At 41.2% G+C, this 24,651-nt stretch overlaps 1 protein-coding gene across 3 annotated transcripts in view; it reads left to right on the top strand.

The window, feature by feature from the left end:
- SLC38A9 (solute carrier family 38 member 9) overlaps positions 1-24,651 on the top strand; it is a 69,719-nt gene that overhangs the window by 22,338 nt on the left and 22,730 nt on the right. For all 3 annotated transcript variants that reach the window (XM_073343949.1, XM_073343950.1, XM_073343951.1), the window contains exons 3-11: positions 348-480; positions 974-1,095; positions 1,230-1,293; positions 1,418-1,511; positions 2,049-2,219; positions 3,993-4,052; positions 7,824-8,021; positions 8,842-8,949; positions 18,850-18,956. In XM_073343949.1, the coding sequence (XP_073200050.1) occupies positions 348-480; positions 974-1,095; positions 1,230-1,293; positions 1,418-1,511; positions 2,049-2,219; positions 3,993-4,052; positions 7,824-8,021; positions 8,842-8,949; positions 18,850-18,956 (1,057 nt within the window). The remainder of the gene's footprint in view (positions 1-347; positions 481-973; positions 1,096-1,229; positions 1,294-1,417; positions 1,512-2,048; positions 2,220-3,992; positions 4,053-7,823; positions 8,022-8,841; positions 8,950-18,849; positions 18,957-24,651) is intronic.

Below are 24,651 nucleotides of genomic sequence, written 5' to 3'. Positions count from 1 at the left end.
TAAAGCTAGAATAACTATTAACTTAATTGAGCTTTGGATTTATGCTAATGTAACACAATGCAATTTGGCCCATTATTTTTTAATTAGATACTGGTCACCATTCTGCTCTCAATTAGGTGCAACCCAACACATCAGAATTTGGCTCAATTCCCTTTTAATGTGGATTATATAAGGAGATAAATATTGCATTTGTGGTATGCTCCTTCTCTTCTTTCAGCAGGAAAGCAGTGCATTAGGCAGTTGCAAACTATTCCCGAGTGATACAAAATCATTTTCTGAATATCTGTTTTATTTCTCTTCTGTTAACAGTTTCATAAAGGTTGTTTGTTTGTGCCTTTTCTCTTTAGGCCATTCCACGTAGAGCCTTCAAATATTGTCAGTGTGAATGATGACCCACAAAGAGTTACAGATGAAGCCTCAGCAATGAATAAGCGGATTCATTACTATAGCAAGCTCACTTCTCCTTCAGATAGGGCACTGGTAAGGAAAAGATGGGTTAAAGATGCCATTAATTAACGGACATGACATGCAGGGTGTAGTGGGTATTGTAAGTGCCTGACTTCTGCAATTTACAGCTGAAAAATAAAAAGGAAAAACCCCAGTTAAAACAAACCTTGAGGATTGCTTTTAAATGAGGTCTTATTGGCTGAGCATGCTTGAGTTTACATAGAACCACAAGTCACAACTGCCTGCTTAGGTGGAGAAAAATATGACTAAGAGATGCAAACAGTCCTGAGTCTTACAATATTGGCCCAGTCTTAATACTTGGTCAACAGAACTTTAATAAATACATATTTAAGTTGTCAACATGGAAATCTAGGCACCTAAATTTAGGTATCCAAGCCTGTTTAGGGCATTTTCTGTGTATAGCCTGTCACTGTCATGTTTTGCTTGTTTAAGTCGACTATTTATGTATAATTGAAGCATCAGAAATTCTTTGTTACTAATACATCTTGTTTTATCCATCTATTAGATTGCTCCTGATCATGTACTTCCAGCTCCAGAAGAAATGTATGTGTACAGTCCATTAGGAACTGCTTTCAAAATCGATGGTTGCACGGATGGTTATGGCAAAAACTCCAGCATAGTGACAATGTATGTTAAGTACTTTCTTGTATGGTAGCCCAAAATTGCATTATTTTGGAAGTTGTCTATTGTAAATTTCATAACTTTGTTTTTAAAAAGTTGGCATGAAATAACAATGCTCCTTAATTCTCTGTGTTCTTCAGATTTATGATCTGGAATACAATGATGGGCACATCTATACTAAGTATGCCCTGGGGTATAAAACAGGTAAGATCAATGTGTATTCAAAAAAAATTTGCATGGAAAAAATTTGCAGTGTTCTTTTGTTCTATTTGAATCAATATTTATTGTTAATGCACAAAAATATAAATGTATTTCTCCTCTTAAACAGGCAGGATTTACCACTGGAATCTGTTTGATCTTGTTAATGGGCAGCTTGACACTTTATTGCTGTTACAGAGTTGTGAAATCACGGACAATGATACGTAAGACTCTGTTACGTTACACAAAGTAGTTTTGTGTGAGATCTTGAGATCCTGAATGATGATGATTTTTATTATTACTGTTTTTGTTTGTGTTTCTGCCAATGTTTGTCTGAATATTTCTTTGATTTACTGTTCATTAGATATGGGACCAAACAAAAATGCCTCATTTGTTTGCCCCTGAACTTTGGGGAAGTTTGGGTTCTGGATTGAGACTTTGTGGCTTGGGGCCCATCTCCACCTGTCACATTGCTGCTTTAATTTATAAGGACCTGTTTCTTCTTAAGCAAATTTAACCACATCTGAACTCCTTCAGTCAAACTCCACCAACCATCTGATGTAATAGAAATCAAGTTATGGAACAGAATGTTGTCCCCGACAAGTGTATTTTAAGTTTGGTGGCATTTATCTAGCAGTGAAAGGAGACTTATTTTACTTTGAGTCAGAGTTCTATGTAAACAGCACAATCTCTCTTAATCAGAGTATTTTCATGTTTTATCACCTGTTTCATTTTTTGTGTGTATTTTTGTCTTTATTCAGCTTTAATAGATACCTCAAACTGGGAATTCCCAGATGTTTGCAAGTACTATTTTGGATCCTTTGGTCAATGGTCCAGTCTTTTATTTTCAATGGTGTCTCTTGTTGGAGCCATGGTTATTTACTGGGTACTTATGTCCAACTTCCTGTTCAACACAGGAAAATTTATATACAGTAAGTATCAGTGTTTAAGTCTTTTCAGTTTGGTGTGAATCAAAATTCTAGGGACTGAAAAATGGGGACAAATTATCAGTCAGCTTTTTTGTAGCACTGGAGAAATTTAATTTTGAGCACCAATTTATAACCTCTCTAAAAGTTCTACAGTTCTCCAGGTGCATGCTTTTCTTTGAATGATTTTCAGTTAGACTTTCTTTAAAGAGCATCACAAAGCAAGGATGACTTTTGTTACCTTTTCTGCTTGCTGTAATTGTGTGTGTGTGTGTGTGTGTGTGTGTGTGTGTGTCTATTACTTTTCCATGCTGATGGACCTGTGTGTGTTTAGTGTATTGATATACATACACACAATAGATTTGGTCCTATTCTTGACAGCAAGTTAAAGAAGTATGGGCTGGATGAATGCACTATAAGGTGGGTAGAAAGTTGGCTAGATTGTCGGGCTCAACGGGTAGTGATCAATGGCTCCATGTCTAGATGGCAGCCAGTATCAAGTGGAGTGCCCCAAGGGTTGGTGCTGGGGCCGGTTTTGTTCAATGTCTTCATAAATGATCTGGAGGATGGTGTGGATTGCACTCTCCGCAAATTTGCGGATGTTACTAAACTAGGAGGAGTGGTAGATACGGTGGCAGGTAGGGATAGGATACAGAGGGACCTAGACAAACTGGAGGATTGGGCCAAAAGAAATCTGATGAGGTTCAACAAGGATAAATGCAGGGTCCTGCACTTAAGACGGAAGAATCCAATGCACCGCTACAGAATAGGGACCGAATGGCTAGGCAGCAGTTCTGCGGAAAAGGACCTAGGGGTGACAGTGGACGAGAAGCTGGATATGAGTCAACAGTGTGCCCTTGTTGCCAAGAAGGCCAATGGCATTTTGGGATGTATAAGTAGGGGCATAGCCAGCAGATCGAGGGACGTGATCGTTCCCCTCTGTTTGACATTGGTGAGGCCTCATCTGGAGTAGTGTGTCCAGTTTTGGGCCCCCACACTACAAGAAGGATGTGGAAAAATTCGAGAGAGTCCAGCGAAGGGCAACAAAAATGATTAGGGGTCTGGAACACATGACTTATGAGGAGAGGCTGGGGGAACTGGGATTATTTAGTCTGCAGAAGAGAAGAATTAGGGGGGATTTGATAGCTGCTTTCAACTACCTGAGAGGTGGTTCCAAAGAGGATGGATCTAGACTGTTCTCAGTGGTAGCAGATGACAGAACAAGGAGCAATGGTCTCAAGTTGCAGTGGGGGAGATTCAGGTTGGATATTAGGAAAAGCTTTTTCACTTGGAGGGTGGTGAAACACTGGAATGCGTTACCTAGGGAGGTGGTGGAATCTCCTTCCTTCGATATTTTTAAGGTCAGGCTTAGAGAGAGTTAGTTTTTCACAGAGAGTTAGTTTTTCACAGAGGTAAAGCAAGGTGTCTTATACAAAGAAGATAATGATACATTTATCATGGGTTATAATGCCCTGAATCACTGGAGAGTCTCTCATAGCTATGAGAGAAGTTCAATGGATACATGGGAACTGACACTAGGAAATGACCCATGTAATCTAAATCTGCTTTTAGTATTGTGGAGATAAAGACAATCAAGCTGCAAGTGAAATAATCAGGTGTCTTTTAGATGGGATTGAGACTATTCATTTGGGAGTTACTGAGAAACTGCAAAACTCTATTCTACCTCTCTCATTTCAGTCCTAAAAATTTACAGAAAGAAGGAACAGGATAACAGCAGGAGTAGAGCAATCATAGTAAAATTCTTTTTCTTATTTTCAGATTATGTGCATGACATTAACGTAACAGATCTTGTTCCTGGTACTAATGGGAGTAATAGAGGTAAGAAAAGCAAAATAATACTGTGTTCCGCAATAAAATAACTCTCTAAAGGATATTACATGCAGTGATGTAGCCATGTCAGTCCAAAGATATTAGAGAGACTAGGTGGGTGAGGTACAGTAGAATCTCAGAATTACGAACACTTCAGGAATGAAGGTTCTTTATAACTCTAAACAGAACGTTATGGTTGCTCTTTCAAAAGTTTATAACTGAACATTGACTTAATACAGCTTTGAAACTTTACTATGCAGAAGAAAAATGCTGCTTTCTCTTTATATTTTTTTAGTAGTTTACATTTAAAGCAGTACTATACTGTATTTACTTTTTTCCATCTCTGCTGCTGCCCAGTTGTGTACTTACGCTTCCAAATGAGGTCTGTTTGTAACTCGGCTGTTCGTAACTCTGAAGTTCCAGTGCAGTGGTTCTCAACCCGTGGGCCACTTGCGGCCCATCAGCACCCAGCTGCTGCCGATGTGACATCCTCAGGGCCATACATGTAGTATTGGATGCGGCCCACAATGATAACGGTAATATCTTTATTGGACCAACTTTTGTTGGTGAGAGAGACAAGCTTTTGAGCTTACATAAAGCTCTTCTTCAGACCTGAAGGGTGAAAATTCTGACCTGAACTCTTTGTAAGCTTGACGGCGTATCTTTCTCACTATCAGTTAAGGAGAGAAATCCTGGAGTTTCCAGTAAGGACAGGAGAGGCTGAGGGAACACTCAGCTCAGCTCTGGGAGCCTTTCATCATAAAACCCAAACCTATCTTGAATTTGAATGGGTTTTTGTACTTTGCAATATTTTACACAACCCTACACTAAAAAGCTACATTAACTCTGGCTATGTCTACACTGGCAGAGTTACATCCCTGGCAGTTACAGTGCCACTCAGAGCACTGAAGGGAAACGGCTGTTGTGTGTTCACACTGTCAGCTGCCTGCACAATAGCGTGTTCACACTTGCGGCACTTGCAGCGCAGAGCATCTCTTCCTCTTCTGCCACTAAGAGTTGTGGGAAGGCGGAGGGCATTGCAGGGCATTCTGGGTCCTGTCCCAATGCCCCATGATGCATTGCTTTGCATCCCAGCAATCCCTTTGCTGCCATTCGCATTTGGCGCCATCTTTCAACAGTTTGTGTACTACGCGCACTGCCTCTTTGGTCTGCAGGAATGGATCCCGAACTGCTGACCAGCATGCTGCTCGTTCTCACTAACATATCACAAGTGGCAGTGGAGTTATTCCTTAAACTACAAAGGCAAGAGGAGTGCAACTTTGGTTGTTTTTTTACAGCGCTGCAATGGCGCAGTTTCTGCGCACGAAGTGGCTTGGCCGTGTGTACACCTTGGGAGTTACAACACAGAAAGCTGCTTTACTGTGCAGAAACTTGCCAGTGTAGATAAGGCCTCCAACTCTTTGCTAAACAAGGGCGAAAATTCTCAGAGCTACCAAGTTTTGCATAGTTCCATGTGTGACGTGTTGTGCACATTATTTAATGAGCTAATTTGCAGTTTTAAAATAATTTGTGTATAATCATAAACTTCCGCTTTTATGGTCAATGCACCATTCCCGAACAAGTGTCAGGAAGAGGAGATGGAGCTGCACAGAACTTGTGGGGAGAATGGGCAATGGATGTCTTGGGGTGCTGGGGAGGGTGAGGGTCTGGTTAAGCTGGTGGGTTCTGAATGTGGAGATAAACCCATCCCTCAGCAGTTTAGCCCTGCTGAAGTACAGTACCCACTGCACTGTACTCCAAAGGACAAGGTTCTACATGATACCTGGACATACACAAATCTTTAACTGTCCTGGGACCCCCACCTCTTCCTGGTACCCTCCTTTCCCCCACTCCCCTCAGCGCTGATGTGTTTTTTGTGATCTACGGGTTTCTGGGATAAGTGGGTGGAGTGATACGTGTTGTTGGGGTTGAGTGGGTACTGGGATGTTTGGGAATGCTGGGGTGGGTGGCAAGGGAACTTGGGTCTCTCTCTGGGGGATTGGTGGCTAGAGTGTCTCTGGAGAGGAGGGTCTTGGGGAGTCAATCTGGGAAGTGGCTGAGGCACTCAGAGGCTCTGTCATCTACTGTCTCCACCAGCCAGGTTACCCACTTGCTCCTGCACTTTTCTCTCACTATTGCTGCACCTTCCCCCATTCAGATCCAGCAGGAGGTGCAGCCAGAGGAGAGGCAGACATTTTGTCAGGCTGCCTGAAGCCACAGTGCCACAATCTTCTCCAGTGACCAAAAGGTGCAACTGCAGCTTCTGCAGGCAGGCAGGACAGGGCTGTCAGATGCTTGAATGTCACTTGGCAGCCCTGGATACTTCTCTGCTAAACAGAAAGGGATCAAATCAGTAGGGACAAAAGCATTTTTGTCAAGGGTTTGTGAAACAATGGAGAGAAAACCAATTAGAAAACAGTAATTAAAATTACTCTTTCGCTTTAAATTTCAGAAAAGTCAAAATACTATCTAGAGTTTTGTCTGTAGGTTATTGTAACCTGGCAGGCTTGCTGCCAGCGTGGGAGGAAGAGATTAACAGGGTACAAAGCATTATGAAGTACAAAGGTATAAATGGAGACTAGGAGAACATTAGGACAGGTTCATATTTCAAAGTACAAGACAGGAATTGCTGTTTGCATTTTTCCACAAAAAGCTAAGTACACACCATAAGTTAAACTGTAAACATTTTAAGGGTCTCCTATTCTAGGTGTCTCATCCTCCATAATGTTTGGTGGCTGTGATTGGTACACCAACAATATGACACTGCAATTTGTGTTAATTCAAGAGTTTTAGAACAGCCACTGACTGTATTTGCTCTCTTGAGATGTGTACAAAACCATGTGTCCACTACTGTTAATGCAGGCACCCAGCTTACACGCACAGCCAGATACGTTCACTTACGCACTCAGACATTCCTTCAGCCATGTATTTGCTCGTATGCACAGAGGCAGCTTTGCAGACACTGCTGTGTGTGCATGCACTGCAGCACAGGCAAGCTGCTCGGGGACACACACACACACACACAGGCACACATGTATGCACTTTGGAGTACACACCGCTACATGCACACACTCTTGCATACACATGTCCGCAGTCATGCATGCCCCTGGATGTTGATCCTGTGCAGCAGTCAGCTCAGACTGCAGGCCTAGTTGGTATTGCTTGTCCTCACATTCAGCTGTTAAGTTGTGATAATGCTCTGCACTCAGTGCTGAGGTGAAGGAGCTACCAGCTGAGAGCGCAGGGAGAAGAGGGTATCGCCCAGCAGTGAAAACGTAGGCTATGTCTGCGTTTGGAGCTGGGGGAGTGATTCCCAGCTCACATAGACATGCTCACACTAGTTCTCATCAAGCTAGTATGCTAAAAATAGTAGTGTAGCCACAAGACCATGGGCAGTGGCGGCACAGGCCAGCTGCTCCAAGTACACCCCTACAAAGTCTAGCAGGTTTAGGCTCAGGGCAGTTAGTCTGTGCCACTGCTTGCCTCTGCACATGCTATAGGGGCTACACTACTGTTTTTAGTGCCCTAGCACAAATGTGTTCTGTTCAAGCTGGGAATCACACCTCCTAGCTCCAAGCATAGATGTAGCCTTAGTGGTAGGCCCAAATGGATGGAGGCAAGCAGAGGAGCAGCAGCTGCGCTGCCAGAGTACTGCTTCTGAGTGCTCCTAGGCTCCCAGTGGTAGAACTTACTCCCTTGGAGATTCAGGTACTGAATTTGTGGACTCATTGCATAGCTTTCATGTAAACAAAGCCCTGTTCTTTGTTTTTGTTCTTTCAGTCATCTGTCCAGGTACTGCCAATAAGGATCAACCAGGCAACAGAAGTGGGATGTTTGCTTCTGTCAACAACACAAGCTTTGAGCTGTTTGAGGAGTGGTGGAGCAAATCACGAACTGTACCATTTTATCTGATCGTTGTTGTTCTGCCCCTTCTGAATCTTAAGTCTCCCTCTTTCTTTGCGAAGTTTAACATTCTAGGTAGGTAATAACATTCCTGGATTGTTGATTTATTATTGGTAAAATACATAGCAAATACAGTGAAACCTGTAGTAATGACCCCACCTCCGGTGGCCAACTCCTTGTCTTAAGCAAACTCTTTGCTGGAAACCTTGGAGATATTTCACTGTTTTGTTTGACCTTTTAGTGAATGATCAGCCTCTGCAAGGGAGTTGGGTATTGCTGCTCCCGTGGGTAACCCTTTAAATAGGTTTCATTGTATTTAGAATAAATATTAAGTGATTAAATATACACTGTTAGCTTTTTACATATAAAATATCAGCACAACAGCATTCAGCAGAATCTCTGCTAGTTGCAGTTTGCACTAATTGGCATCTTGGTGAATTATTTCACCCAAAAGGCCAACAAGTAAATAGGTATGGAGAAAGCTACTTTGCACTACTAGTGAGAGTCCCTGCAGGTACACCTGAGGAAGTTGGTTGGGAATCTCATTCTGCTGCTGCCCATGCTCAACCAGTGCTGTGGATAACTGGGGACAATAGTTTCCTGGGTTATTAATCCAGCACCTATCAAGGGCACTAGACTCACTTAAAACTTAAATAAATGGATGTAATGCAGCAGCTATCTCTCTCTTTACAGGGGTGGGGAGGGAGGGAATCTGGGATCACAGAATTAGTGTTTAAAAATTGGGATTGTCCTGCAGTTTTCAGGATGACTAGCACCCCAATTTCTTTGGGCTGGTGGCAACTAACTAGATGGGGGCCAATATAGAATGGAGCATAAATAATTTCCTGTCATGATTTATCCTGATGATGATTGTCTCTTTTTTGTGTGTGTGTAGGTACCGTTTCAGTTGTCTACTTAGTTTTTCTTGTTACTCTGAAGGCTGCACATCTGGGATTCCATTTAGAATTCAACTGGTTTACAGCTAATGAATTTTTTGTACCAGGTAAAATAGCTAAAATTAAACACCATGATTAATTGTAAGCATGTATATTGTGCTTAAAATCTTTAAAGCACTTTATAAACCTTCATTATTATCCTCCCAACACCCCTGTGAGCTACAATAGGTAAGTAAATGTTGTTGTCTGCTAATGCCTCCAGAGGGTTTAGGGAAGACTGCACTTATTAGTGCCTCCTGAAGGTTGAGTGACAAAGGTACAGGGAACCGCTTTCTTCCTCCTTCCCAGTTCTCCTACATAGGAGATAGTAATAACATTGCTCCCTGGGATCCAGAAACACAGGGGTTGAAGGCTAGTCATTGCCTGGTACCTCCATTATGCACCAGCTCAGAGAAAACTTGTCTGTGGATAGGCAAGGTGAGGCCATCATTCCATCCCTCCTGTGTGCTGGCACCTTTTTCCATGTTTTATTATTTAAAGTAGTGCTCATGATAGACAAACCTAAGTGAGATTGATTTATAAAGTATAGCAAGTACTCCACTAAGTTCTTATGTGTACCCATCACCATGTGTCCAAGTGCACCTCACACCAACTCCCCACTTCTCATGGTCCTCAATCCATAATTTAGCCCTGTATTTTTAAACGCCCATTAACTGTCCTATACCTTTTTCTGTCTCTTCCTGGCAGCATTGGTTACCAATTGTTTAAGGGATATTAAAGCTCAATATATGAGGTGTCATAAACACAAGAACTTATCACGACTGGATGAATGGAGTAGGAGGCTAATGATAAAAGAGAAAAGATTCTAGTGGAGAAAAACAACTTCTTTTTCTTTTCTTTCTTGTGGAAGGCTTGGAAAGAGACACTAAGGTCATCCCCCTCTTTACAAGAGGCAGTATTACATTGGTGCTCTGAAGAGATGTATGCCTATAGTTTCTAATTGGATCATTCTTCTGGGAATGGGGGGAGTAACTTTATTCGTCATTAATATTTAATTATTGACTCAAGCATAATGTGAAGCTTGGGGACATTCATCCATCTGGTACATTTGGTTTCCCTTGTGGGTTTCCATCTTCCTTCCATGTACTGCTTTTCAAAAGAGAAGACGAATATGTAGGTTTCCCAGTCATGATACAAGTTACAACAACAACTTAACAAATGCAACACTGGCTGTTGTTACAACTAAGAACAATGACCTGAAGAGGACAACTAGGATAATCAAATATATGAAGAAATTTTAATTGGATATTGTAAAATAAGAGGACTAGAAGGTGGATGGTTCCACAAATGATGGGCAGTGGTGGAATCTGTCTAATCAGTGAAGTTAAATGGCCACCATTGCCACAGAGTGTCACTCACTTTCTCCGTTAAGACGTTGATTAGGATCAGTTTGTGGCTTTTTGACTGATCACGATCAAAGAAGAAGACCATATTGGTTTAAAAAAAACACACCTGGTTTAGAGGGGAAGTGAGGGCAGCTACAAAAGTATAGAACAAATGGAAGAAAGGGAAAGTTGATAGTAATGAATATAAATTAGAAGCTAGGAATTGTAGAAAATTGATAAGGGAAGCAAAGGGACACAAGGAGAAATCTATGGCCAGCAGAGTTATGGACAATAAGAAGTGTTTTTTAAATACGTTAGGAACAAAAATAATTTTAATGATGTTATTGGTCCATTACTAGGTGGAAATTACAATATCAATAATATTTCAGAAAAGGCAGACGTGTTCAATATATATTTCTGTTCTGTATTTGGAAAATCAACAGATGTAGACATGTCATATGATGATTATACTCCTTTCATTCCACTAGTTTCTCAGGAGGATGTTAAACAGCAGCTACTGAAGTTAGACATTTTTAAATCAGCAGGTCCAGAGAATTTGTGTCCAAAGGTTTTAAAAAAGCTGCTGAAGATCTCTCTGGACCATTAATGTTGATTGTCAATAAGTCTTGGAACACAGGGGAGTTCCAGAAGTTTGATAGAAAGCTAATATTTAAAAAGCATAAATGGGATGACCTGGTTAATTGTAGGCCTGACAGCCTCACATAGATCCATGGCAAGATAATAGAATGGTTGATATAGGACTTGATTAATAAATGATTAAAGTAGGGTAATGTAATTGATGCCAATTACCATGACTTTATGGAAAACAGATCAAGTTAGTTTGACAGGATCTTTTTTTTTTTTTTTTTTTGATGAGATTACAAAAAAGTTTCATTGATAAAGCTAACAGTGTTGATGTAACATACTTAGACTTCTGCAAGGCGTTTGACTTGGTACCACATGACATTTTGATAAAACAAAAAAACAAAAAACGAGAACAGTATAAAGCTAGCCTGGCATATATTAAATGGATTAAAAGTTGGCTGATAAGTCTCAAAATGTAATTGCAACTGGGGAATCATCCTCGAACAGGTGTGTTTCTAGTAGGTGTTAAGGGGCTTATTCCTTCACCCACTTACTTCCCTGGTCCTTCTCGCATGAACAGAGAGCAACAATACCCGAAGTCCAAAGGTGCAAACAATTCGATATTTATTGGGGTGAACTTCCAGCAAGCATGATTCCAGTTTCCTTCCTTAGTATCCTCCTTCCCAGCTCTGACACCACAGAGCCTTACACCTGTGTCCCTGTTCCCATTCCTACCCTTAGCCAAACATGATTCCAACTTCCTTACTCCCATTCCCTGTTCCCATTTCCCCCTTTAGCAGAACATGATTCCAATTTTCTTATCCCCATTCCCTGTTCCCATCTCCCTCCCCCACCCACACACACACACTCACTCACTTCCTCATTGACTACAGATTATATAGTAAAACTTGAGTTCTGCCCAGCTATACCTTAACCAATCATTTTCCTGAAATGTAACTAACCAATCCTAACATATTGTAAAATGATTATGTAACCAATTATATCCCACCACCTTAATTAGTTTACACCCAGCAAAATTAATTATACAGCAGACAGGAACAATCACAGAACCAGAGAGATTATACAGACAAACAACAGCGAAGTGGGAACTATAATGACAAAACAATACAGAAGTGAGGATTTCACATCCCAGTTATGGATAAGTGAGTTCTTGCCAGACAGGATGCTATCAAACTAAGTTTCCTTTTACATTTTCTAGGCACTTTTCCTTTCTCTGGAGATGATAGGAATACAATTCTGTCCTGATAGTGCCTAACAGCCCAATTGCACCTTATTTCAATGTGACTAGTTTGGAATGTGAGGATGTGACTGTTGGCTTCCTAGCTTATGGCTGCTTCTGCTGCTTAGCCAAAGGCCTTAGCCTAAGAACAGGGCCTCAGACTGTCACAGTAAGAGAAGGCCCTTACACCAGCAGACAGTGATTTTGATTCTTTCTTTTATACCTCTAGAACTAGCCAAGTGATAAGAATACACCTAAATTCTTAAAGTACAGGCCTTTGCAGACAGGCCTGAATATCTTTATCCTAACAGAAGGATCCCACAGGGATCTGTTCTTGTCCCTATGCTATTTAACACTTTTTTATTAATGACCTGGAAAAAACATGAAAATATCACCGATAAAGTTTTCACTTGACACATAAATTGGGGAAGTGGTAAATAATGAAGAGGACAGGTAACTAATACAGAGCGATCTCAATCGTTTCATAATCTGAGCGCAAGCAAACACTATGCATTTAAGATAGCTTGTCATAAATTTAAAGGGACGGGTAAACCCCTTTAAAATCCCTCCTGGCCAGAGGAAAAATCCTCTCACCTGTAAAGGGTTAAGAAGCTAAAGGTAACCTCGCTGGCACCTGACCAAAATGACCAATGAGGAGACAAGATACTTTCAAAAGCTGGGAGGAGGGAGAGAAACCAAGGGTCTGTGTCTGTCGGTATGCTGCTTTTGCCGGGGATAGACCAGGAATGGAGTCTTAGAACTTTAGTAAGTAATCTAGCTAAGTATGTGGTAGATCATGATTTCTTTAAATGGCTGAGAAAAGAATTGTGCTGAATAGAGTGACTATTTCTGTCTGTGTGTCTTTTTTGTAACTTAAGGTTTTGCCTAGAGGGATTCTCTGTTTTGAATCTAATTACCCTGTAAGGTAATTTTACATCCTGATTTTACAGAGGTGATTCCTTTACCTCTATTTACTTCTATTTCTATTAAGTCTTCTTGTAAGAAAACTGAATGCTTTTTCATTGTTCTCAGATCCAAGGGTTTGGATCTGTGGTCACCTATGCCAATTGGTGAGGATTTTTACCAAACCTTTCCCAGGAAGTGGGGTGCAAGGGTTGGGAGGATTTTGGGGGGGAAAGACGTGTCCAAACTGTGTTTCCCAGTAAACCCAGTTAGAGTTTGGTGGTGGCAGTGGATATTCCAAGGACAAAGGATAAAATTAATTTGTACCTTGGGGAAGTTTTAACCTAATCTGGTAAAAGTAAGCTTAGGAGGTTTTCATGCAGGTCCCCACATCTGTACCCTAGAGTTCAGAGTGGGGGCGGAACCTTGACATAGTTAAATGTATACATCTGGGGAAAAAAAAATGTAGGCCATATTTACAGAATGGTGGACTCTCTCCTGGAAAGCAGTGACTTTGAACAAGATTTTGAGGTCGTGGTGGATAGTCAGCTGTACATGAGGTCCCAGTGCAATACTGTGACCAAAAGGGCTGATGCAATCAGGGCTGCATAAAACAGGGGAATCTCAGGTAGCAGTAGTTAGAGGTTATTTTTTCTCTGTATTTAGCATTGGTGAGACTGCTGCTGAAATACTGTGTCCAGTTCAGGTGTCCACAAAATCAAGAAGAAGGTTGTTAATTTGGAGAGGGTTCAGAGAAGAGCCACGAGAATAATTAAAGGATTAGAAAACCTTCCTTATAGTGAGACTCCAGATGCTCTATCTATTTAGTTTAACAAAGAGAAGGTGTGACTTGATCCCAGTTTATAAGTACCTACAATGGGAACAAATATTTGCTATTGGAGGCTTTCAGACTAGCAGAGAAAGGTATAGTATGATCCAATGGCTGGAAGTTGAAACATGACAATTCAAACTGGAAATAAGGTATACATTTTTAACAGTGAGTAATTTAATCCATTGGAACAATTTACCAGCAGTTGTGGTTTATTCTCCATCACTGTCAGGTTTTTAAATCATGATTGGATATTTTTACTAAAAGATGCTCTCGAAGTTATTTGGGGCAAGTTCTATGGCCTGTGCAATTAGTGTGTGTAGGCTAGGCCTATCTGTGATGGGTGGGGTGAGGTTTCCTGGGCAGGTACAGGTGGAAGTGGGAGTCTTTCGTAGCTCTCGGTTGTTGGGCATCTAGCACCCAACAGGCCCTGAGCCAGTGAACCAATTTATCAATCCGTGGAGAGAAACTCTGCATAGATGGGGATTAATGAATAGGCAAATGCTTCTAAAAATCCATACTTGTCAGTAAAAGCCAAATAAAATCACTACATTAATTTTATTGTAACATAAGGAAATAAATGTTTGACATTACCCCGAAGGACAGCTTGACCCCAGACGGTGTATTTCCATGAAATCTGCTACAGACTCCTCTGGAATGTTTGTAGAGCTATCTTAGCTGACTCATTGCTGGAGGTGAGGAGTCTTGCAAAGCAAGCTGAAATAAGATAGAGACATTATCTGAATATACTTCTCTACCACAGCACAGTATTATGCAAGTATTACACAACCACAGTTGTGTGGTGGTGTTTTGGGGTGGGGGAGGACAGAGGGTTGTATGTGGATTTAGTTAAACTCAAATTGAACTGTTGTAGAAGGTGAGAAACTAGACAGCCTGGCTAATGTGTTCTGTGTATTCCTGGCTAAGAATACTGCTTGAAAATCACTTTTCCAGCTAGTACCTAGCCTCTGATATTTGTTCTTTAATGTTTTCATGCATGGAGGCCAACGGTGCTTATTCTTGGAAAGAGGACCTCAGTACCAGGCAACAAGGGGGAATATGGATTAAAGTAGTTCCTTTATCTCGGCCAAAATAATTTTCCTTTCTGATTGCAACACTCCTCTCAGAGCCAGTAAATTCTTCCTGGGTACAGCTGTACCCAGCACCAGAACATATCCCTTTAGGGCAGGGGTGGGCAAACTTTTTGGCTTGAGGGCCACATCGGGGTTGCAAACTTTATGGAGGGCCGGGTAGGGAACGCTGTGCCTCTGCAAACAGCCTGGCTCCTGCCCTGTTTCCAACCCCTTCCACTTCCCGCCCCCTGACTGCCCCCTCAGAACTCCTGACCCATCCAACTCCTCCTGCTCCCTGCCTGCCCCGACCCCTATTCACACCCCTGCTCCCTGACAGGCCCCCGGGGACTCCCATGCTTATCCAACATTCCCTGTCCCCTGACTGCTCCCCCACCACCACCAGAACCTCCACCCCATCCAACCACCCCCTGCTCCCTGTCACCTGACTTCTCCCCGGGATCCTCAGCCCACTTACCATGCCACTCAGAGCAGCATGTCCGGCAGCCGTGCCGCCCGGCTGGAGCCAGACATGCTGTTGCGCTGCCCTGCAAGAGCGCGCAGCCCCGCCGTCCAGAGCGCTGATGGCGCAGCTGCAAGGGAGAGAGGACAGCAGGGAAGGGGCCAGGGACTGGTCTCCCTGGCCGGGAGCTCAAGGGCCGGGCAGGACAGTCCTGTGGGCCAGATATGGCCCGCAGGCCATAGTTTGCCCACTTCTGCTTTAGGGTGTACAAGGTGCAAGAATGTGGTTGGTAAGTCCCTAAGGATCCTACTGGGCTACTGATCTCAAGATTCTGAGATCATCAACACACAAATCGTCATGTCAGTGCTATCTAACCTTCTCTCTAAATGCAGCAGAGGGAGAGGACTGGGAATGAAGAGGAGTATTTTAGGGACAAGCCAGTTAACTTAATTTGGTGTAACAATTTCCGTTCACAGCATTTGATGCCTGACATCTATATTAATGATGCAATTTCTATAATAATGACATACCTCTGATGGTATGGCATTATTTCCACTGACAGATGGAATTCAGAGTAACTTGCTAGCCTGGGCCACTCAGAGTCCGCTAATGAGACAAAAAGGTTATGTCTTTGCTCTGATGCATGACTTGTATAGATAGGGTGGACTGCTATCCACACATTCAGACGCTAGGACTTGGAGCCTGGGAGCTTTTCCCTTGCCAAAATCCTGTAGTAATATGTGTGATTAAAATGAGTCCTAAAATCATTGGTTTCCAGCTCATGGTTGGTTGGTTGCCAGCAATAGTTGGTTTCCAGCTAGCTAATGAAATTAAGAATAATGAAGTGCTACGGTTGGCTGCTGTTTGACAGTCTCAGACACAGAAGCTAGGGTTAAAAATGTATATGGTATATCCAGTTGTATTAGGGAGTTCAGCTAAAATCTAGCTTCCTGCCCCCTCTCTCTGAGAAACCCCAAACTGAACTTTGTCTGAAAATGTTCTTTGATTTTTGCATTGCAGCAGCAAGCAGTCTCAGAATGTTCAGAATATTCATGAATATCCAAACAGGTCAAAAAAAGTTCATCTCCAAGCTTGCTGAATACTCTGGATGTGAACAAAATTCAAGCCAACTTACTCCAGGGTTGCTAACCAGCAGTAATGTGAGACTAGACTGGTTTCAAGTGTACTTGAGGTTCAGACCCAATGTACTATTGAGCAGCCTTGGCATAGATTGATTTATAGCAATGCATAGTGCTGTATGTCATCATAAGAATTTCATAGATATTTAGGTCAGAAGGGACCATTGTGATCGTCTAGTCTGACCTCCTGCACAATGCAGGCCACAGAATTTCACCCACCACTCCTGCAAAAAACCTCACACCTATATCTGGGCTATTGAAGTCCTCAAATGTAGTTTAAAGACTTCAAGGAGCAGAGAATCCTCCAGCAAGTGACCCATGCTACAGGAAGGCGAAAAACCTCCAGGGCCTCTTCCAATCTGCCCTGGAGGAAAATTCCTTCCCCACCCCAAATATGGTGATCGGCTAAACCCTGAGCATATGGGCAAGATTCATCAGCCAGATACTACAGAAAATTCTTTCCTGGGTAACTCAGATCCCACCCCCTCTAATATCCCATCACAGGCCATTGGGCCTATTTACCATGAATATTACCAAAACCATATTATCCCATCATACCATCTCCTCAATAAACGTATCGAGTTTAATCTTAAAGCCAGTTAGATCTTTTGCCCCCACTGCTTCCCTTGGAAGGCTATTCCAAAACTTCACTCCTCTGATGGTTAGAAACCTTCGTCTAATTTCTAGTCTAAATTTCCTGGTGGCCAGTTTATATCCATTTGTTCTTGTGTCCACATTGGTACTAAGCTTAAATAATTCCTCTCCCTCTCCAGTATTTATCCCTCTGATATATTTATAGAGAGCAATCATATCTCCCCTCAACCTTCTTTTAGTTAGGCTAAACAAGGCAAGCTCCTTGAGTCTCCTTTTATAAGACCAGTTTTCCATTCCTCAGATCATCCTAGTAGCCCTTCTCTGTACCTGTTCCAGTTTGAATTCATCCTTCTTAAACATGGAAGACCAGAACTGCACACAGTATTCCAGGTGAGGTCTCACCAGTGCCTTGTATAACGGTACTAAAACTTCCTTATCCCTACCGGAAATACCTCTCCTGATGTATCCCAAGACCGCATTCGCTTTTTTCACAGCCACATCACATTGGCGGCTCATAGTCCTCCTATGATCAACCAATACTCCAAGGTCCTTTTCCTCCTCCGTTACTTCTAATTGATGCGTCCCTAGTTTATAACTAAAATTCTTGTTATTAATCCCTAAATGCATGACCTTACACTTCTCACTATTAAATTTCATCCTATTACTATTACTCCAGTTTACAAGGTCATCCAGATCCTCCTGTAAGATATCCCTGTCCTTCTCTAAATTGACAATACCTCCCAGCTTTGTGTCATCCGCAAACTTTATTAGCACACTCCCACTTTTTGTGTACAGCTGTTATAATTATGTCTGAAAGATGACCAGTATGCCAGAGATATAGCCAGACTTGTGTACATAGAACATGCATCTATGATATATACAGCATAGCTTCAGCTGATGTCACTATGGTGGGAAGGATACAATACAGAGTAACGAGAGATTTTTTGAATCTGCCAGTGTGATTTATTGTTAGGATTAAAGTAGTGGGGAATTAAGCCTAAAGTGAGACACTTTTTTCCTCTTTCAGTTAGCACTGGTACAGCATCAGTGCTCTATTATCTTGGACCAGCCATCTCTTTGCTAGTACTTTGGTACTAGGTGCCAAAATGGTGCTTAATGATGTTCTAGCATTTGTGAATTAGTACTCCTGGCCTAGTAGCAGCATTCCCAGAAGTACTGTCCACTGCATAGAACGCTTCTGAGAATGACACTAAAAGCAGCAGTGCTGTTTTCAGGGGGTAAAGTCATTGGTTGGCTGGTGGCCCTTATATTCTCCCATTTGAAGGGCAGTCAAGATGGTATCTTGAGGCTTTCCTAATCCTTTATTTTGTAAGCAATGATTTGAATCCCCTCTCTTGTAAGCAGCAACACATGTCCCTTTTCCTCCTAAAGTGATGGTCAGCAGCCTCCTCAGAGTTCTACTCTGGTGATGCTCTCTGGATTGATCAACAAGAGTCTAACTTGTTCCCACATCAAGGCATTGGGATGTCCATGAACTGCAGTGTAGAGAAGCAGAAAAGTTTATATTGTTCAAATCATGGAATAACAAGACCTCTAAGTACTGGGAGTTAGTAAGAAACTTTCCCTGAGAGCAGGTTTTTGCTCCTTTCTGCTGAAGCATCTGGAACTGGTTGCTGTCAGAGACAAGATACTGAACAAAATGGACTGGCCTGATCCAGAATAGCAATTCCTACTTTCCTATCATCTAGAAATAAACTTTGAGTGTCACTTTGGCAGCTGTTGTTTATTTCACTGATGCAAATATAAAAACTAATTTTAATTTTCTTTTGTTTTCTTAGAGTTTAGAATTCAGTTTCCTCAGCTCACAGGGGTCCTGACACTTGCTTTCTTCATTCATAACTGTGTTATCACTCTCCTTAAGAATAACAAGAACCAGGAAAACAATGTAAGTAACTTCATGAGAAATTGTCAGTTTAGATTTAAAGATGATAGCCCATGCTAATGTTTTCCTGGATGGACATCTCTCAAAATTGATCCAGAGGCTGTAGCAGGTGCAGAACACAGACCTCTCTTGCCTTTTCAGATAAGAGTGAGGGAGTCATTTATGCTGGCTTTCTGCTGGCGCACCAAAAATGCATATAAATAATTTACACTACAGTTTCCCGTTCCAATAGCTGTTTATCCAAAAATTGTAGTTATTGGAATCCACAGAATGCCTCTCTTTAGCCCTGTGTTAGTTAACTTCTCAATTATTGTCTTAGCATTAGTGCTTATTAATACAAAGCTGTTTTAGTGCCAAGAGACTGAGAGGTTTGTTAATTGAGAAGCTATTAGCAAGTAATTAACTAATATAGAGCCATCTGGGGGGACACTGGATTCAGATGATGATGATTTCTATATCTGTGAAACTGCAGCTCAAAATAGCACTTCTATATATCCAAATGCCTGGTTATCCAAATACTTTGGCCGTCCCCCAGGCTGTTTGGATAAATGGAAGTGTACTCGTAACTCACATGTAACCAGGCTTTTCAAACTTATTTGCTGTCAAATTGACAACAAACTTGCCAAATTTCAGCCAAGAAGGTGCAAGTTGGAAGCTGTAAAGGCTCTGAAAATGACCATTTAAAATGAAAACACTTGAGCAGCCTTAACTAGAATTATCACTATGGCTGGGGGCTGAACTATAATATTCAGATCTAGATCCAACTTTTCCCAGAGTTTAGGTGTGTTCAAATTCAGGGGTCCAGTCCAGGCTTATCAAGATCTTCAATGAAAATGTAATTCGCCTTACATCACAAAGTAGATAAATGTTCAACTGTGGTTGAAGCTCTGACTTGACAGCTAAAAAATGAGGCTCAGCTTGTCCCTAGATGTGTATGATACACAATAAGATCACCCACTATTTAATGATCCTGTCAATAACTTCTTAGGCACGTTGTAATAAGTCAACGATGGATGGCCAAAAAGTGAACTCCTTTAGGCAGGGACCATGCTGCCTTTTCTGTTTGGAAAGCATCTTGCATGTTATGGGTGCTACTGAAAATAAATTAATAGGGCTGTCAAGTGATTAAAAAAATTAATCGCAATTAATTGCACTATTAAACAATAATAGAAGACCATTTATTTAAATATTTTTGGATGTTTTCTACATTTTCAAATATATTCAATTACAACACAGAATACTAAGTGTACAGTGCCCACTTTATATTTTTCATTACAAGTATTTGCACTGTAAAAAAAAGAAATAGTATTTTTAAATTCATCTAATACAAGTACTGTAGTGCAATCTCTTAACATGAAATTGAACTTACAAATGTAGAATAATGTACAAAAATAACTGCATTCAAAACTAAAATAATATAAAACAACTTTAGAGCCTATGAAGTCCACTCAGTCCTACTTCTTCAGCCAATCCATGCAGACAAACAAGTTTGTTTACATTTGCAGGAGATAATGCTGGCCGCTTGTTTACAATGTCACCTGAAACTGAGAACAGGTGTTCTCATGGCACTGTTGTAGCTGGTGTCACAAGATATTTATGTGCCAGATGCACTGAATATTCATGTTTTTTCATGCTTCAGCCACCATTCGAGGGGACATATGTCCATGCTGATGACGGGGTTCTACTCAATAACAATCCAAAGCAGTGAGGACCGACACACACTCATTTTCATTATCTGAGTCAGATGCCAACAGCAGAAGGTTGATTTTCTTTTTTGCTGGTTCAGGTTCTGTAGTTTCCGCATCAGAGTGTTGCTCTTTTAAGACACCTGAAAGCATGTTCCACCCCTTCTCCCTCTCAGATTTTAGAAGGCACTTCAGATTCTTAAACCTTGGGTCAAGTGCTATAGCTAACTTTAGAAATCTCACATTGGTACTTTCTTTGCGTTTCTGTCAAATCTGCAATGAAAGTGTTCTTAAAATGAACAACATATGGTGGGTCATCATCTGAGACTGCTATAACATGACATATATGGCAGAATCTGGGTAAAACAGAGCAGGGGACATACAATTCTCCCCCAAGGAGATCAGTCACTAACTTAATTAAAAAAAAAATAAAAAAAAAAAGGGTTAAACGGGCATTGTCAGCGTGGAAGCATGTCGTCTGGAATGGTGGCCGAAGCATAAAGGGGCATACGAATGTTTAGCATATCTGGCACGTAAATACCTTGCAGTGCTGGCTACAAAATTGCCATGCGAACACCTGTTCTCACTTTCTGGTGACATAAATAAAAAGAGGCCAGCGTTCTCTCCTGTAAATGTAAACAAACTTGTTTGTCTTAGCGATTGGCTGAACAAGAAGTAGGACTGAGTGGACTTGTAGGCTCTGAAGTTTTATATTGTTTTGTTTGAGTGCAGTTATGTTACAAAAAAAATCTACATCTGTAAGCTGCACTTTCGCAACACAGAGATTTCACTACAGTACTTGGTATGAGGTGAATCAAAAATACTATTTTTTTTGTTTATCATTTTTACAGTGCAAATATTTGTAATAAAAAATGTACATTCTGATTTCTATTACAGCACAGAATACAATATATATGAAAATGTAGAAAAACATCCAAAATATTTAATGTTTAACAGTGCGATTAAAACTGCGATTAATCACAATTTAATTTTTTTTTAGTTCATTGCGTATGTTAACCGCAATTAATTAAGGATGGGGCCCTGGAGAAGGAAACTTGCTGAGCTTTCTCACATTCTTCTGTTATGGAAAGAGGCAGGATTTTCCCTCCCATCACCAAGAGAAATTCTGTAATTTTCGCCAGCCAATACTGTGGATCTCTCAGGAAACCAGAGTCGTCTGTGTGGAGGAGTCCTGATGCCTTCACATCCGCTTCAAGGCCTCTTCTGTGGTTTTTCCCCCCTCACTGACAGTACAGCTCTGCTTGCTTCCTCTGCTGAAAGCAGCATCTGGAATCCCTTCTTCAACTGTATAATAAAGCAGGGACAGTATTAACTTTTCTGAAGTTTTCTCCATGGGGTTTGAGGAGGAGAAAGAGGTGTGGGGGAGGGGGAGGGTGTGTACACAGACCAGCCACCACATTGATCTCAGACCCCCTCCCCCAGGGCTATTCTAGGGCTCCTGGGAAGTGGTGAAACACCACATAGTGGAGGTGTCTGATGCCCTTCCTTTCATGTGTGTTGGAGAGGATGTGCAGTTGGAACCCATCGCTGTGCATGGATTTCAGGGGCATGATCTGGCCCAGAATCTCTCCCTAGGTTAAAAATTTCCTTGCTTGTATAAGCTCAGATAATATCTTTAACATGTCAAGTCTGTATTTTTAATTTCCTTTCTGATATAATACTTTCTAGTTCTACAGCACCTTCTCATCCAAAGATCTCAAAGCACATTTTAGACATTTAATTAAACCCAAACACTTCTGTATAGCTGATGCATCATTTAATCCAGTAAGTGGTCAACAAGCAGAAAGTATGTATCTGTTAACAAGTGCTAGCCTGTGTTAGATGCCCCTGGGTGTGGTGGTAATTTACACTTGCAGATTTGCACTGAAGAGATTTTCCAAGTTATCATAGAATTTCCATTCTAACCTGTTTTGAGACCAAAATTTTATGGGCTCATGTGGAAAGTTCATTTTTTAACACAGCCAAAAATCAGTTTTTGTTCTTCAGTCAGTCATCTTTTAATGAGGAGTCTGTGAAAAGGCACAGAAGTGCACAGACCTTTGAGTATATTACAACCTCATAAAATCAGAGAAATGTAGGGTTGGACTGACCTCAAGAGGTTATCCAGACCATTTACCCCCTTGCTGTATCAGAACCAAGTAAACCTAGACCCTCCTGACAGGTCTTTGTCTAACCTGTTCTTAAAAACCTGCCATGATAGAGGTTCCACAACCTACCTTAGTAACATGTTGTGGTACTTTGCTAAATTTACAGTTAGCAAGTTTTCCCTAATAACTAGCCTAAATCTCCCTTGCTGCAGATTAAGCCCCATTACTTCTTGTCCCATGTGCAGTGCACATGGAGAACAATTGGTCACCACCTTTTTTATAACAGCCCTTAACATATTTGAAGACTCTTACCAGGTCCCCTGAGTCGTCTTTTCTCAAGATGAAATATGCCCAGTGTTCTAAACCTTTTTGTTCATTTTATTGCTCTCCTTTTAACTCTCTCCAGTTTATCCACATCTTTCCTAAAGCATGGTGCCCAGAACTGAAGCTTCACCTGTGCCAAATAGGGTGGGACACGTATCTCCTGTGTCTTAATACTACACTCCTGTTAATACTCCCCAGAATTATATTTGCCTTTTTTTTTGAAACTGCATCACATTATTGGCTCATGTTCAATTTATGATCCACTATAACCCTCTGATCTTTTTTCAGGAGTGCTACTGCCCAGCCAGTTATTCCCCATTTTGTATTTGTACATTTGGGTTTTTTTTTTTTATCTTTTCCTTCCCAAATATAGTGGTTTGCACTTATCTTTATTGAATTTCTTGTTGTTCATTGCAGACAAATTCTCCAATTTATGAAGGTCATTTTGAGTTTTGATCCTGTTCTCTAAAACATTTGCCATCCCTCTGAGCTTGGTGTCATCCGCAAATTTTATAGGGATACCCTCCGTTCCATTGTCCAAGTCATTAATGAAAATGTTGCATAGTACCAGACGCAGGACAGACTCCAGCAGGACCCCACTAGATACACCCTCCCAGTTGGACAGTGAACTATTGATCACAGTTTTTTTTCCAACCAGTTTTGCATCCAATTTATCGTAACTGCATCTAAATCACATTTCCTCGAAGAGAATGTTTGCTTCTGCTTAGACATGATTATTATTACTATTCATACATAAATCAGAATCTGGAAGGTTCCTTTTAAAATGGGAAGCAGAGACACGTCTGTATTTTGAGTCAGATTCTGTTTATATGCAGAACACTTGAACAATCTGAAGTCACGTTGATCAAAAGCTATTTCCTCTAATATGGTAATACTAAATACCTGCACTTATGTAGTGCCTTCAATCCGAGAAATGATGAGCGCTTTACAAATGCTAATTAAGTCTCACTGTACCCCTGAAAGGTGTAGAGCTATTGGCCGAGATCCTCAAAAGTATTTAGGTGCCTAATTCCCATTGATTTTGATGCAAGTTAGGAGCCTAAATGCCTTTTGAGGATCTGGGCCTATTATCTCCATTTGACTGATGGCAAAACCGAGGTACAGAAATTAAGTGGTTGGGTTTTTTTGTTTTGTTTTAAATCTAGCATTACACAAGAAAGTTCTGCAAAGCCAGGCATAGAACCCATGTTACCAGGCTCCCAGTCCTGTGCCTCTTAGACCACAAGTCGTCTTAGGGTAATCCGCACTAAAGTGGTTGATTTACATTTGTGATTTTATGTAAGCAATTGATGCAATTAATTTAAATTTGTGAATAGTTTCTTTGTACTTTCAAATCTTTCCATAATTTAACCCCACCCCACCTATCCAACCAGTAACCCAGTAAGGATAGGCAGGTGGCAAGCTGTAACCACTTCTACCGACCAGCTATGAATTGTGCTCATCCTGTTATATTTATTCATTACCACATCTTCTCCAGCCTGCTTGTTTGTCTCATGCCTCTGCCATGTCTTTGTCTTTTAGACTGTAAACTCATTGAGGCAGGGACTGTCACTTAATATT

Source organism: Lepidochelys kempii, chromosome 5 (assembly GCF_965140285.1).
Source record: "Lepidochelys kempii isolate rLepKem1 chromosome 5, rLepKem1.hap1, whole genome shotgun sequence".
In the NCBI taxonomy this organism is placed as follows: Eukaryota; Metazoa; Chordata; order Testudines; family Cheloniidae; genus Lepidochelys; species Lepidochelys kempii.
The sequence above is the reverse complement of the archived record's forward strand: the minus strand, read 5'-3'. Positions and strand labels throughout refer to the sequence as shown.